Below are 12400 nucleotides of genomic sequence, written 5' to 3'. Positions count from 1 at the left end.
TGAGGAAATGGAGATGTATATACAGAATGACATGGTACATTTTGGGGGTATGTATATGTGTGTACTCATATGAATATGTGTATGTGTTGATGTACTTCTTAATGTGCTTCATAGGAAGAGCACATTTCTAAAAGCAGGAAAAGAGAAGTCTCCTGTTTCAGCAGATCAACAAGTAGGTAATTCACTCACATGCCACCAATGACCTGAACAGAGCGTATCTGAGTGTTGAATCCCATGGATCGGAGGTTGACTGTCTCAGCATTCAGTTCAATCTTTTTTCCTTTGAAGTTTTCTCTTTCAAAAAGAATAATTGTTGGTTCGGAAAATTCCTGTTTGGGGGGAAATTTGTTCATCTGTTAACAGTGCAGAGCTTTTGTAGATAACCTGAAACTAATGAGACACCGTCTGCTCTCAAGGCCAAGGCACAGGACCCAGCCAGGTTTACCTATTCTAGACTCAGCCAATCTGGACATTTCTAGGTTGCAAAGCTAGAGAGGAAGGTAGGAAGCTTTTCTGTTGCATCTAACGGCGGGCTGAAATAGACCACAGTAGAGCAGGGGCCTGGAACAGCCCGTGCCTAGAGAAAAGGCTATATGCATGGAACACCAACCCTTTAATGAAAATTACTTTCAACTTAGAGTTTTTTAGATGGAAAGCCACAGACATGAACAGTGACGGCCAGAAGGCTGTGGTAGTAGTAGCCTGGTGATATGATAACAAGGATTCTGTAAGCTCATGTTCCCAAGCCCTCTTATAGGAGTTACAGTCAGGGGCCACAAAGACCACAGGCACAGATAGCAGGACCCAACTGATTTTCAGACAAGGAAAACTTCAAATTACAGACCCTCTGCCCTAGGCGCTAATGATAATATTCCCAGGATCATAAATGACACATCAAAAAAAGCACACAGGAATTACAGTTATTTCCCAACCTGCTTCAGGTTCTGTGGCAAGGGTGAGCTACATTACTCCTTCATTTACGTGGATATGCCCTAACGTGCAAGGCAGAGTGTGCCATCAGTTAACAGCAGGACAGTGTTCATGCATCCAGGCAAGCACTCTATCAGCTGAGCCACGGCTTTATCCCACTACTGTACGCCGATGGCTTTCCACATTCCTCCGTGTTTCATGGCTATTGTTTTCCTGCCTCAACCGCATCTTATTATTTAAATAGGCAAGCAGTAAAGGTGCTACAAAGCCAACACACATACATACTTCCTACATTTCAGACTAAATTCATCAACGAGGAATGCTCAAAGCATTTTATGAGACTAGCTACCAAAAGTGAATAAAAATTTCCAAAACTATAGACATGCCTAGACTTACGTATAAGATCATCTTCTGGCTTTGTTGTATTGAATATGTGGTTTCATTAGCTCAGATGACAGATACTGTTTGAGAGGCACTATCATCTTTCTCACACAGTTGATAACCTGAGTTGATCTGGAAAGAGGACTCAGTGATTAAGAACATTTGCTGCTCTTGCAGGGGACCTGGGTTCAATTCCCAGCACCCACAAGGCAGCTCACAACCACAGCAACTGCAGTTTTCTAGGGTCCAGTGTCTTCTTCTGGCCTTTGCAGGCACTGGTACATGGTACAGATACACATGCAGGCAAAACATCCATACATCTAACATTTTAAAAAGAACAGAGTGACAAGGAATTTCTGCAAATTAATAACGAGAGAATAGGCACCTGAAGAAAGAGATGGCAAACAGAAACCCCAAATGACAAGCACAGGAGACCAAGCCACTAACGGTGAGATGTAAATCAACCCCTTCCACCAAGCTGACAGTCATGGACAGTGGGAGGGAGGAGCTGTCGATCTGCCAGGGCACTGTCTGCATAGCTTTGTCAGCACAGAGTGAGGCGCTGGTCTGCCCTTGAAATGCAGCACTTCCACCCTGGATAGCCCGGGGACCCCTTCCCACACAGCAGTACCCCACCCTGGATAGCCTGGGACCCCTTCCCACACAGCAGTACTTCTGCCCTGGATAGCCTGGGACCCCTTCCCACACAGCAGTACCCCACCCTGGATAGCCCAGGGACCCTTTCCCATGTAGCAGTACTTCTGCCCTGGAGAGCCCGGGGACCCTGTCCCACATAGCAGTACTTCCACCTTGGAGAGCCCGGGGACCCTGTCCCCCCCATGTCCCCAGGGATTCAGGAAGCGGTGGTGGCAGACTATGAGACAGTTGCAGTCAATAAACCAGATGTGCAGGCAACAAAATAGACAGCTCTCCAAAAATGGTAACATGAATGTCTTAGTAATGTCCGTGAGAACTATAGCATAATGTTGACATAAGATTAAAAGTTACACATACGCACTTTACAAGAAGACTCAAGCTGTGTCTGTAAGACAGAGCATGCTAAAAAGGGAGAGGAATAGAAACAGGAGTTAGGGAAAAGAAAGAAGTGGGGAAAAGACCAGAGAGGGGCCTGCAGCTCCCGGATGGTTGCTGTGGGTGTGAATAAATGGACGTCCTGAGCAAGATGTCAGAGAAAGAGCCAATAAGAGACCTGCTTTTAACGGACATAAAAAGCACAAAGCCGGGGGTAAAGAGAGGGCTCAGTAGCGAAGGGCACTGCTGCTCTTCCAGAGGACCGAGTTCGGTTCCCAGCACCCATTTCTGGTGGTCCCAGCCTCCTGAACTCCACCGGGGATTAGATGCCTGCTTCCAGCCTCTGAGGGCACCTGCACACACATGTGCACACACACACAAGCATACATTTAAATAAAAATAGATATTTTCTTGTTTAGAAAAGGAACGAAATCTGCAGGATAGAAAGCTCCAGTCTAGCGCAGCTTTAATCTGAGTGGTTCCAGCTGCTCCCTTCCCGGCTTTAACTGCCAGGCCGTGAACAGTGTATCCTGTACCCCTATGTCCATACTCACCACATCTATAAAGCGGAGAGACTTCAAGGTTGCTCCAGGCAGGCATCCCATTGCCGAGAGACAAGGATAATGGCCTTCTTCCAGCACATACTGATTACCGGAGAAATTTTCTCCCTCGTAAGCAACCCAGCTAGAACAGGAACAAACACACGGTATGAAATTTCGGTAACTCCATTTAAGAAATCTCATTTTTATGCCAGGCCTGGATCTCTGTAAAGTCGAGACCAGCCTGGTGTACATTGTGAGTTCCACGACCGTCAAAGCTACATAGTGAGACCCTGGCTCGCAATAAATAAATGAATGAATGAAAGAAAATAAATCTGATTTTTAAAGGTGCCTGATATAAAATAAGTGTAAAGCTTCTGATTTTTCTTTTTTAAAAAAAAATCTGGATATATTTGATGGATTTCATCTTGTGGCAATTTAATGTGCCAAAGTTGGTTAACTTTCTGAATGGGAATGGAGGTGGCTTTATTTATTTATTTGTTTGTTTATTTGTTTGTTTATTTGTTTATTTATTTATTTATTTATTTATTTTTTATTTATGTTTTTGCTTTCCCACCTCCCACCCTTCCTCTGGGCTCCCACCCTGTGTCACTGCAAGCCTAAGTTCCCCTCCCTGTCTAAAGACCCTTTCATGCTTGTCAGTCTTAGGGCTTCCTTTTTTTCTCTCCTGGGGCTTCAACTCAGGTCCCATACATGCTGGGGCGCGCTCCTCCACTGATCCGCACCCCCGCCCCTTTGTGTACAGGGTCTCACTGAGTTTCCTGGCTGTCTTGAACTTACTATGTAACCCAGGCAGGCCCCTGAACCTGTGATGCTCCTGCCTCAGTCTCCCAAACAGCTGGGATTAAAGTCCTGAAGCAGGTCCAGCTCTGGTTTTCTGAAAACTTCCTTCCATATATGCTTTCCTTGCTCCGAGTGCCTGCACCCTGGGCCAGGAGCCCGTGAACCACGGTGTTTCACCACGCTCCCTAAAGGTGTTGATGCTTTTATATCAGAATCTAGCAGATGCTCAGTGAGGATGGACTGCATATTGGATACTGGCCTCTTGCTCAAGACACAGCAGAAGCAAAACAGTCCCTGCTCTCTTGAAGTCACTCCAGCAAGCTGAGACATGATAAACAATAAAAAGTTCACGTGTCTGGCAGTAGGAAACAAGGCGGGAGAGAAGAGGACTGGCGTGGGGTGGGTGCGTGAGCCAAGAAACTGACACCTCCCGGTCACGTGGTCTGCATTTGACACAAAGTCCGTGCTCTTTCACTGTGCGGCACCGAACCACACAGACCGTAATATTAAAGGCCCCATCGCACTGTTATTAGGCTTAATTCCCCTGGCCTCTTTACAGAGGGCTCCAAGGGCTTCCTCGGTTTCTCCATTCCTATGAAGCCTTTATAAGATGACTGCTTTCAGCACAGCACCTTGAGTTCACCGCCTTCATTCCCCCTCCCCCCAGTCTCCCACCCAGCCCTCCCCCGTCCCCCAGCCTCATCTGTGTTTCTTATGAATCCATCGAACTCTGCCCTTGCCCACAGGGAGTCAGGTCCTCCCCTTCCCTAGTTCAGGCTGGCTCCGCTTCTGCCAGTACAAGCCCTCTCCGTCAGGGTGTAGCCCTTCATTTGCCTGCCCAGAGTGCCTGCCCTACTCTTGTCTTCCTGTAAAAGAGATCTGCCTCGGGAGTCCCGCCCCTTTCATAGCCGCTGGAGCAGGCACAGAACATAAACTGCTCTGAATCCTCCCGAGTGCTGAGCTCATCTGTTTCTCCAGCCCATGCTGGCATGCACGTCCTCTGACCTCTGAATCCAGAGGCTGCAAAGCAAGCTTCCCAATCAGTGCGGTGGTTTCACAGCACCAACCACCTGCAGGAGTCAGGGAAGACTTGCAAACTGTGGCTTCTCTACCCAAATGATCGGTCTCCGCCCCTTGCTGCCAGCTTACCTGCCTCCCAGAACTCTGCAAGACTTAGTCAAAAACGAATCATCAATGTGGTTTATTGTCTCTTCAAAACTTTGACTTTGGCCTTGGAACTGTGGTTCTGAAAACAAGTGAATCTTTAAAAAAAGAAAAGAGAAACACAAAATTATTTTCCTAATCATGTTCAGGATTTTTTTTTTTTTAATTTATTTCTTTTTATGTGTATGGGTATTTTTGCTTGAATATATGTGTCTTTGCGCTACATGTGTGACTGGTTCCTATAGAGGCCAGAAGAGGGTGTCAGATCCCCTGGGACTGTAGTTAAGACAGTTGTGAGCTGCCATGTGGGTGCTGGGCATCGAACCTTTGGAAAACCAGCCACTGCTCTTAACCTCTGAGACATTCTCCAGCCCCTTAGCTCAGTTTTTTAAATGATGCCTCAGATCTGACCTGCTAACTCTTGTCACAGTAAGCTGGTATGAGTTCTATAAATCCCTTAACTTTCTACTTGTTTACCAGTGATCAGTTAGGAACAGGTTGGCTGTACCATTCATGAGTATTTGATTTAGAGGCATCAAAGGCAGTGGAACAACAGAGGCAACTTTCTAAAGAGCACCCTCTTGTTAAAAGCGATGTTAAAGGCGCGTTAACGCTTTATTGTGGCCAAAAGCAATTGTTCATCGGTTCTAACACTAGCAATAGACTATGGAAGCATGCGGTCTTGCTTCCCTCCTCCTCTGGGGATGATACTTGCTGACTCTTTAGAATCACTATATGCCAATAAAAGAGGCTCCAGTGGCGTTTGTGTCTCTGTAATTATAGGTGTCCGGCCATCTGCATTAAAACAGTGTGACAATGAGGTGGACCTGAGAGTCGGCAATGCAAGGCTTGGGGAGGCCATATAAAGTGTTTTCTACCGCAGACACAGCACATGTGAGTTCATTTTATAATGTGCCAAGAGAACCATGTGCTATTACCTGGAATGTTTACTTATGTAGATTCATGAAACTGACTCGGTGGAATGAAATTAAATCCAGCATTTTATAATAAAAGTTATGAGAAATATTTCGACATGGGTCAGTGCCATTGATTAAGCGCTACTGTTAATGTTTTCAGACTTAAGAATGGGTAAAATTAACAAAATGTCCCATACATCTGGCATTTACACTCACTTTTTCAATGGAAAATGGACGGCCCCTAATTATAGAATTTTTTTTTTTAAGTTAGTTACCTGATTTCGTCTCCTTGGACCAGTGAAAGAATCCTAAACATTTTTTAAAAGAAGAGAGAGAGAAAAAAAAAAAAAAGATTACTAAGGGATTCATGTTCAAAACTTTTTTTCCTACTTGAGCAATTACTGTTAAAATTTATCCCAGAATACCTTCTGTGGCAGTCATTACACATGAAGGGAAGCCAGACTGAATTAACATTCCCGTATGCATGAACTCCTTACCAAGCATATGGGTTGAACAGAAGAGATCTTACAATTTTTGCCTCCCCAATCCTCAAAACTGGTGTACAGGCCTTTATCCAGAACATACTGCTCTCCTGTGAAGTCGGGGTTCTCATAGGCCACCCATCTACAGAAACGAAACCACGGTTAGAGTTCGTAGTACATGTTCATACATAGAAACTGCCTCACACATCAGAAAACTGTTTTGCTGATCAGATGCCAGATTTTTTTTCTGGTTCTTTATTAATATTTAGGGACTGATTGCTTTGTCTATCACAAAAGAATGCCTATGCAGACTTTCTGGTGTTCCTAAATACCAAATTCCTATGCCTCAAGAAAGCACCAATGAGAATAATTTTGTGCTATATCTTTTTTTCTAGTTTCAGACCAATGAAATATAGCAGATTTTAAAGAGTCTGGTTCCTTTTTTCTTCTTCTTCTTTTTATTCTTTTATAAAAACTGTTTTTCAACATTGAAAGATTTCTGCAGATAAATCTTAACAGGAAGCTCTGTCTCATATGTAACAAACCACAATGACTAATAAAAAGCTGAAAAAAAGAAAAGCACTTACATTTTTTTCCAACAGTATTTGCAACTTCGCACAGCTATAGAAAACCAGACTGGAACAGTCCCCAGGGGTGCCAAGCACAAATCTCTTTATGTTTACATGTTAACTTTGCAGTGATCTCAGAAAGGCGGATTCAGTCAAACCAAGTAACTGACGCTGCTTCCTGTGCAAAGGGGGTGTCCTTGAAGGGGAAGAGGTTTTCTAATTCTGTTCCACTCAACAGATACTCCGTGTAGTCCTCAGTTAATTGTTCTAACGCTCCACTCACAGCCTGAAGGGCACACGCTATGTTCAGAACTTTCCAAGCTGCTTGCAGATCTTTTACATCACATTCACCTAAGGAGGTGCTGGCATGCGCAATTCAGACCGGAAAGTTGCTCCACCTACTCAGCAAACATTGACCACCCATCGGCCACACGTCAGAAACCAGACTGATTTGAAGACTATACAGATGGAAGAAGACAGAACCCCTGTCCTTAAAGTTGGCAGATAAAGGAGCATCATAAATAACTATCTGTTGTGACACATTCGGGATGGGAGGTGACCGATCCAAGGTGACACAATCGGCTAACGGCCAGAATGGGAGTGAGCCTGAGGTGGACAAGGCTCTTTGTGACCTGCCTGCCATGTTCTAGTAAAACCTCTATGTCTGTACCACGACCGAAACAGATGCACAGTTCACTATGTGAGGGCTCAATTTAAACAGAAATATGTCTACAGTTATCCCTTCGAGATGAACAACCCCCCAGGAGAAAAAAAAACACTACAGAAACTTAGTGGTCAGGAGGACCACGATAGCTAACATCCAAGAGCTCACCTCTGGCCATTTGAATGCAGAAACTGAGTCCCAGTCTCTCCCAGAAAATAAGCCCCCACCCCCATCTCAAAGTTACTTTAGCAGTTTTTCAAACCTCTACATCCCCACTGTGAGGTGAGGAGTTTGGAGAGCTGGTCCTCTCTGTGGTCCTGACAGTAACTTTCAGGAATGCTGAGGCGGGTCCCTTGCCATTGATGAGGGAGGGAGCTGGCTGAGGACCCTGTGCTGAGCGGAGAGAGGCCACTCATTTATCTACAGTATCTCCTCCACACACACATCTCAGGTTAGCCTGTGGGTAGGAGCCATGGCACTGGAAGAGAGCGCCAGCTCCAGCCACGGCTGCCTCTTCATAAGATAAGCCACAAAACCCAGAACTTGAGCTCAGGTCGTATCCCAGAAAGGTGTGGCAGGACTCTGAGATTGTGGCAGTTCTGAGCACCAAAGACTTTGGGTCTTTTGGGTTGACTTCGAGGCGGGAAGTCACCACTGAAGAGCAAATGTAGCCAGGACAGGAGGCTGAGCCCCACAGCCCTGTTGAACTAACAAGTGCCTGTGCTCACTTCCCCGTGGCATTAAATAAACAACGGCTTAGTAAACACAGGACAGTGGGCGAGCCTCACTGACTCACTCAAATGGAAGCAAGGAAGTACATTAAGACACGGCTTGACCTGAGAGGAAAGCGTTCTTCTAAGGCCTGGTTGAATTTCCCTGAATTGGGGGTAAAGAGGGAAGACATCCAAACACCCAGAGCCGAGGTTCTGTGGGATGCTCTATGGTGCTGAGTCTGCTTATACTTGGGACTCTGACGGAAATTCTTCAGGGGCCTTGCACAGATAGGTTCTGTACATCTGAGTCATTCCTGCTGTGTTTGAGGATGGGTAGGAGGAACGAGAGAGAAGCCGGTGACCCAGCAGGCTGGAGTAATGGCTTAGATTAGGATAGAGGACAAACCCTTCTGTGAAGGAGTGAAGGAAAAAAAATAAAATAAGAACACTTGTTTTTATTCATTTATTTAGGTTCTGACTGTATCCCTGGCTAGCCTAGAATTTGCTATGTAGACCAGGCTAGCTTTGAACTCACAGAGATCACCCTGCCTCTGCTTTCCTGAGTGCTGAAATTAAAGGCATGGGCCACCACACTGGGCTTATTTTTATCTAAACTCTAAAAGTGTTAACCCAACTTCCACTGTTTGGTCAGGAGCACAACACAGAATAGGAACCGTACGCAGCTGTGGACGGGAATGCTTCTGGACTCCTTAAGAACTGGAATGTGGTTCCTCAAAGGCTGAGTTGGTCTCAAGAGCATCCTTCATAATGTTTCACAGCTAATGATCACGGGATTTAACACCATGTGATAGTGCCTCCAGGGTGATACAGACCAAGAGTTTCAAAAGCTTTGTTCTGTCTGGACATGGTGGCCTACATCTGTAACACTCCATCCATCTCCCACCCCCAGTTTCCACACCCACCCACTGCACTTTGGAGGGCCCTGAAGCAAGAAGACTGAGTTCAAGGCTAGCCTGGGCCATAGAGCAAGACTGTATCTCAAACAGTAGACAAGCAAAACAAAAAGTTGCTTCCAACTTTGAATTTTTTGATAAGAAATAAAGGAGCAAAGTAAAACTGGGTCTGGGAGCGCACAGCTTTAATCCCAGCACTCAAGAGGCAGAGGCGGGCTGATCTCCGTGACTTTAAAGTCAACTAGATCTACATAGTGAGACCTGGTCTTCATAGAGTTCCAGGCCATCCAGGGCTACACAGTGAGACCCTTCCTCAAAAATACATAATAAAAAACACAAAACCAAAGCAAAAATTGGGTTGCTTATTTACCAGTAAAAGTAAAGTCATTAAAATAAAACCATTTTTCTTGCAAACTATTAAAAACTGAATAGGCCAGTCGCCCTCCCCACAGCGGTGCCTCCCATGGCTGGCACCGTCCCACTTCCTCCAGGCTCGTCTGCGCACAGATTCGAAGCTCCCCTTGCTGTGCATTCCCAGGGTTCAATTTCTGCCTCTGGGAGCAGCGCTCCTGTTCTCTGTTCCATGTCAATGCTGTGTCCTATCTGAGGTGTAACAGACCTCAACAAGTGTTTGTCAAACGACAAGCTGAATGAGAATGAAGAGGTAACTGACGTGTGCGTGCGTGTATGTGTGTGTGTGTGTGTGTGTGTACAACTGTGCCTCCCTTCTACATCTCCCAATACCAAACCTCACTTTCTACAAGAAAAAAAAAAGCCTCATCCAGGAAATACAGCTAAAAATGACTAAAAATAAAACATCAAAAAGCCTAACACCCCAGTAAAGGAAACTGATTTCAAACAAGCAGGATGGGTAAACAGGCTCAGAGCACAACAACGCCCTGTACTAACAGTTAACCTACATCAACATCTACCCAGCATCCTTCACTTCCTCCACTAGGGTAGAGACTGACTGGCCTGTGACTAATGAACAAGGACTCCTGGTGAGTGTCAAAACCCACACCTGTTTCTCCAGGACTGATGCTCACTATAATTTTTTTCAGACATAATTAGCTGTAAAGGCAATCTGAAATACTGCAGAGCCACGACACCATTTTCAGTGGCTTTTGCCACATGTTCAGATGACTCCTGTCTTTGGTAGACAGCCAACAGTAATCATAAAATGTTAGGGCTCCAGAACAGGACGCGTGGAAGGCATTTTCTGCTAAAACTGGAATCCAGAAGTCACTGATGTCATTCTGCCAAGATGGGTCACAAGCAACAGCCTACACAAGGATGTAGTGACTAACATAAGCATATTCTACTGTAGACAAGTGTCAGATATGTCAGGCTCCTGGGGGAGGCCCCAAGAAGTGCAGTAGGGCTGAGGCTAGCCTGATTCAGGTAGGCGAACACCAACCACTTCCAACAGAACCAATGTCAGCTTCTTCCATGCGTCTGTTTAATAAAATTCTCACTTAGAAGAGACACCACCCGGATTGTGAGAACAATTCCCTGTAACAGAAATCTGGCATCTGTCTTTCTGATGCTCCTGGGGAGAAACACTCTCTTGTCATACCTATTGGGGGATTGACCCTAGGGATGAAGTTATACGGGCACAGGCACGTCTCTAGTTCAGACATGTATCAACGATCCACACCAAGGAGTCAAATTCAAACCCGGAACCTGAGCACGCAATGAGCCAGGAGAACAAAAACCACACACGGCTGAAGGCTACCCGGTGGAGAGGGCTCCCTAAGGTGAAGCCACAGAAGCAAGCCCAGAGGAGGCAAGTTCTGAAGATGCTGTTTGTTTGATCCCTAGTATCAGTCATGCCAGCAGCAAGGTATTTTTGTGTTTGAATGGTCATTGTCGTTGTTACTCTTTTCAGACAGGATCCGACTACGTGACGCAGGCTGGTCTTGAACTCAATGTTTTTGCTCCCACCTCCTGAGTGCTGAGATTAAGAGTCTGTGTATTGAATGCTGAGTAAAGGCCTGTGCCGCCAGGCCTGGCATGAAACCTTCTCTAGGGCTTTTCATTTGTATAAGCCAATGAGTTCTGTTCTTATGACTCGGGCTGGCGAGCTTGATCACTCACTTGCATCTCAGAGTCATCTCTCAGGGAAGACTAGCATTGGCGTTAGTGCAAGTACTGGGGCATCATTCCAGCACGGGGGAGGCTGGGGGAGGCAGGTCCCAGGTCCGGTCACCTGCGCTACCCAGCCAGACTCTTGAAAACAAAACAACAAACATGGATTGCTAACGCCAGGTAGTCTAAACAATTGTTTTTGTGTCAAAATACTAGTGAAGAAAGACTAGCAGGGCTGGAACTATAGGACAACCTAATGGACTTTGTCCCAACCTCAAGGTCAATGCTAGCTTGCTCTTTTTATTTGCTTCCCGTCATGAACAAATAATCTACCCATTTAGAAAAAGGGCAGCAGGTCTGCATATTTCTACCATGACACCCAAAGCCTGCTCCAAGTGGGGGAAAAAAGTTACATCATAATATTTTTAAAACAGCTATAAAAATGGCACAGCTGTAAATATCAAGTGACTGAACTAATGTTTACCTGTCAGATATTTACTGAGGACCAACTCTGTGTCATGGACTCTATTAATTTAACAGAAATCCCAGTGAAACCCAAGCTGAAAATCTCAATTGAGTTATTTCACTTACACGCCACTTAGTACATTGATTGATTGTGTCTTCACTCCGTATCCGGTCTCCTTTAAATTAGCAACAATTCCTAAGACATCAATACTGGAGCTTTTGGAGCCAAAGTTCTTTTCACTGTACATTACCATGTGAGCATTGGAAAAATCCTATTAAAAAATAAACAAAAAAACACACAGATTCAGATTTAAAGGGTAGCCATTTATCATCCAAAAAAGAACACAAATGAACCAATTGGCTTCTTTTTCACTTACACTTAATATAGGTCGTAAAGACTGAAGTTCTGCATTGTAGCCTCCCCAGTCTTTCCAGTCCCTGTATTCTCCTTCTTCTAGCAAGTACTGATGACCAGTGAAGCCACACTTCTCATAGGCAACCCAACTGCCAGAGAAAGAACATGAGCAACTTCTCAGACACTTAAATACTTTGCCGTAGGCCAGTTTCACTGACAAATACAATTATAAAATTAGGTGTGAATTTGTGTTATCATTGAAACCGTCTAAATTTAGAGAGGATAGAATATAAGTGTGTTTTTGTAAGAATTGTTTAATATTTAAGAGAATTGTTCAGAAAACCTAAGAAACATATTAGAGTTCTGTAAAGGAGTGTAGCTGT

The 12400-nt window shown here is 45.0% G+C and overlaps 1 protein-coding gene across 2 annotated transcripts in view; it reads right to left on the bottom strand.

Moving 5' to 3' along the window:
* The window catches only part of Crybg1 (crystallin beta-gamma domain containing 1), a 192348-nt gene that overhangs the window by 11297 nt on the left and 168651 nt on the right, over positions 1–12400 (bottom strand). For both annotated transcript variants that reach the window (XM_076552362.1, XM_006982753.4), the window contains 7 exons: positions 12040–12166; positions 11789–11934; positions 6265–6391; positions 6043–6075; positions 4836–4948; positions 2898–3027; positions 190–329 (listed from right to left, as the gene is read on the bottom strand). In XM_076552362.1, coding sequence (XP_076408477.1) covers positions 190–329; positions 2898–3027; positions 4836–4948; positions 6043–6075; positions 6265–6391; positions 11789–11934; positions 12040–12166 — 816 coding nt within the window. The remainder of the gene's footprint in view (positions 1–189; positions 330–2897; positions 3028–4835; positions 4949–6042; positions 6076–6264; positions 6392–11788; positions 11935–12039; positions 12167–12400) is intronic.

This window comes from Peromyscus maniculatus, chromosome 16, assembly GCF_049852395.1.
Source record: "Peromyscus maniculatus bairdii isolate BWxNUB_F1_BW_parent chromosome 16, HU_Pman_BW_mat_3.1, whole genome shotgun sequence".
Lineage (NCBI taxonomy): Eukaryota > Metazoa > Chordata > Mammalia > Rodentia > Cricetidae > Peromyscus > Peromyscus maniculatus.
This window is presented reverse-complemented; position numbering and strand designations above follow the sequence as displayed.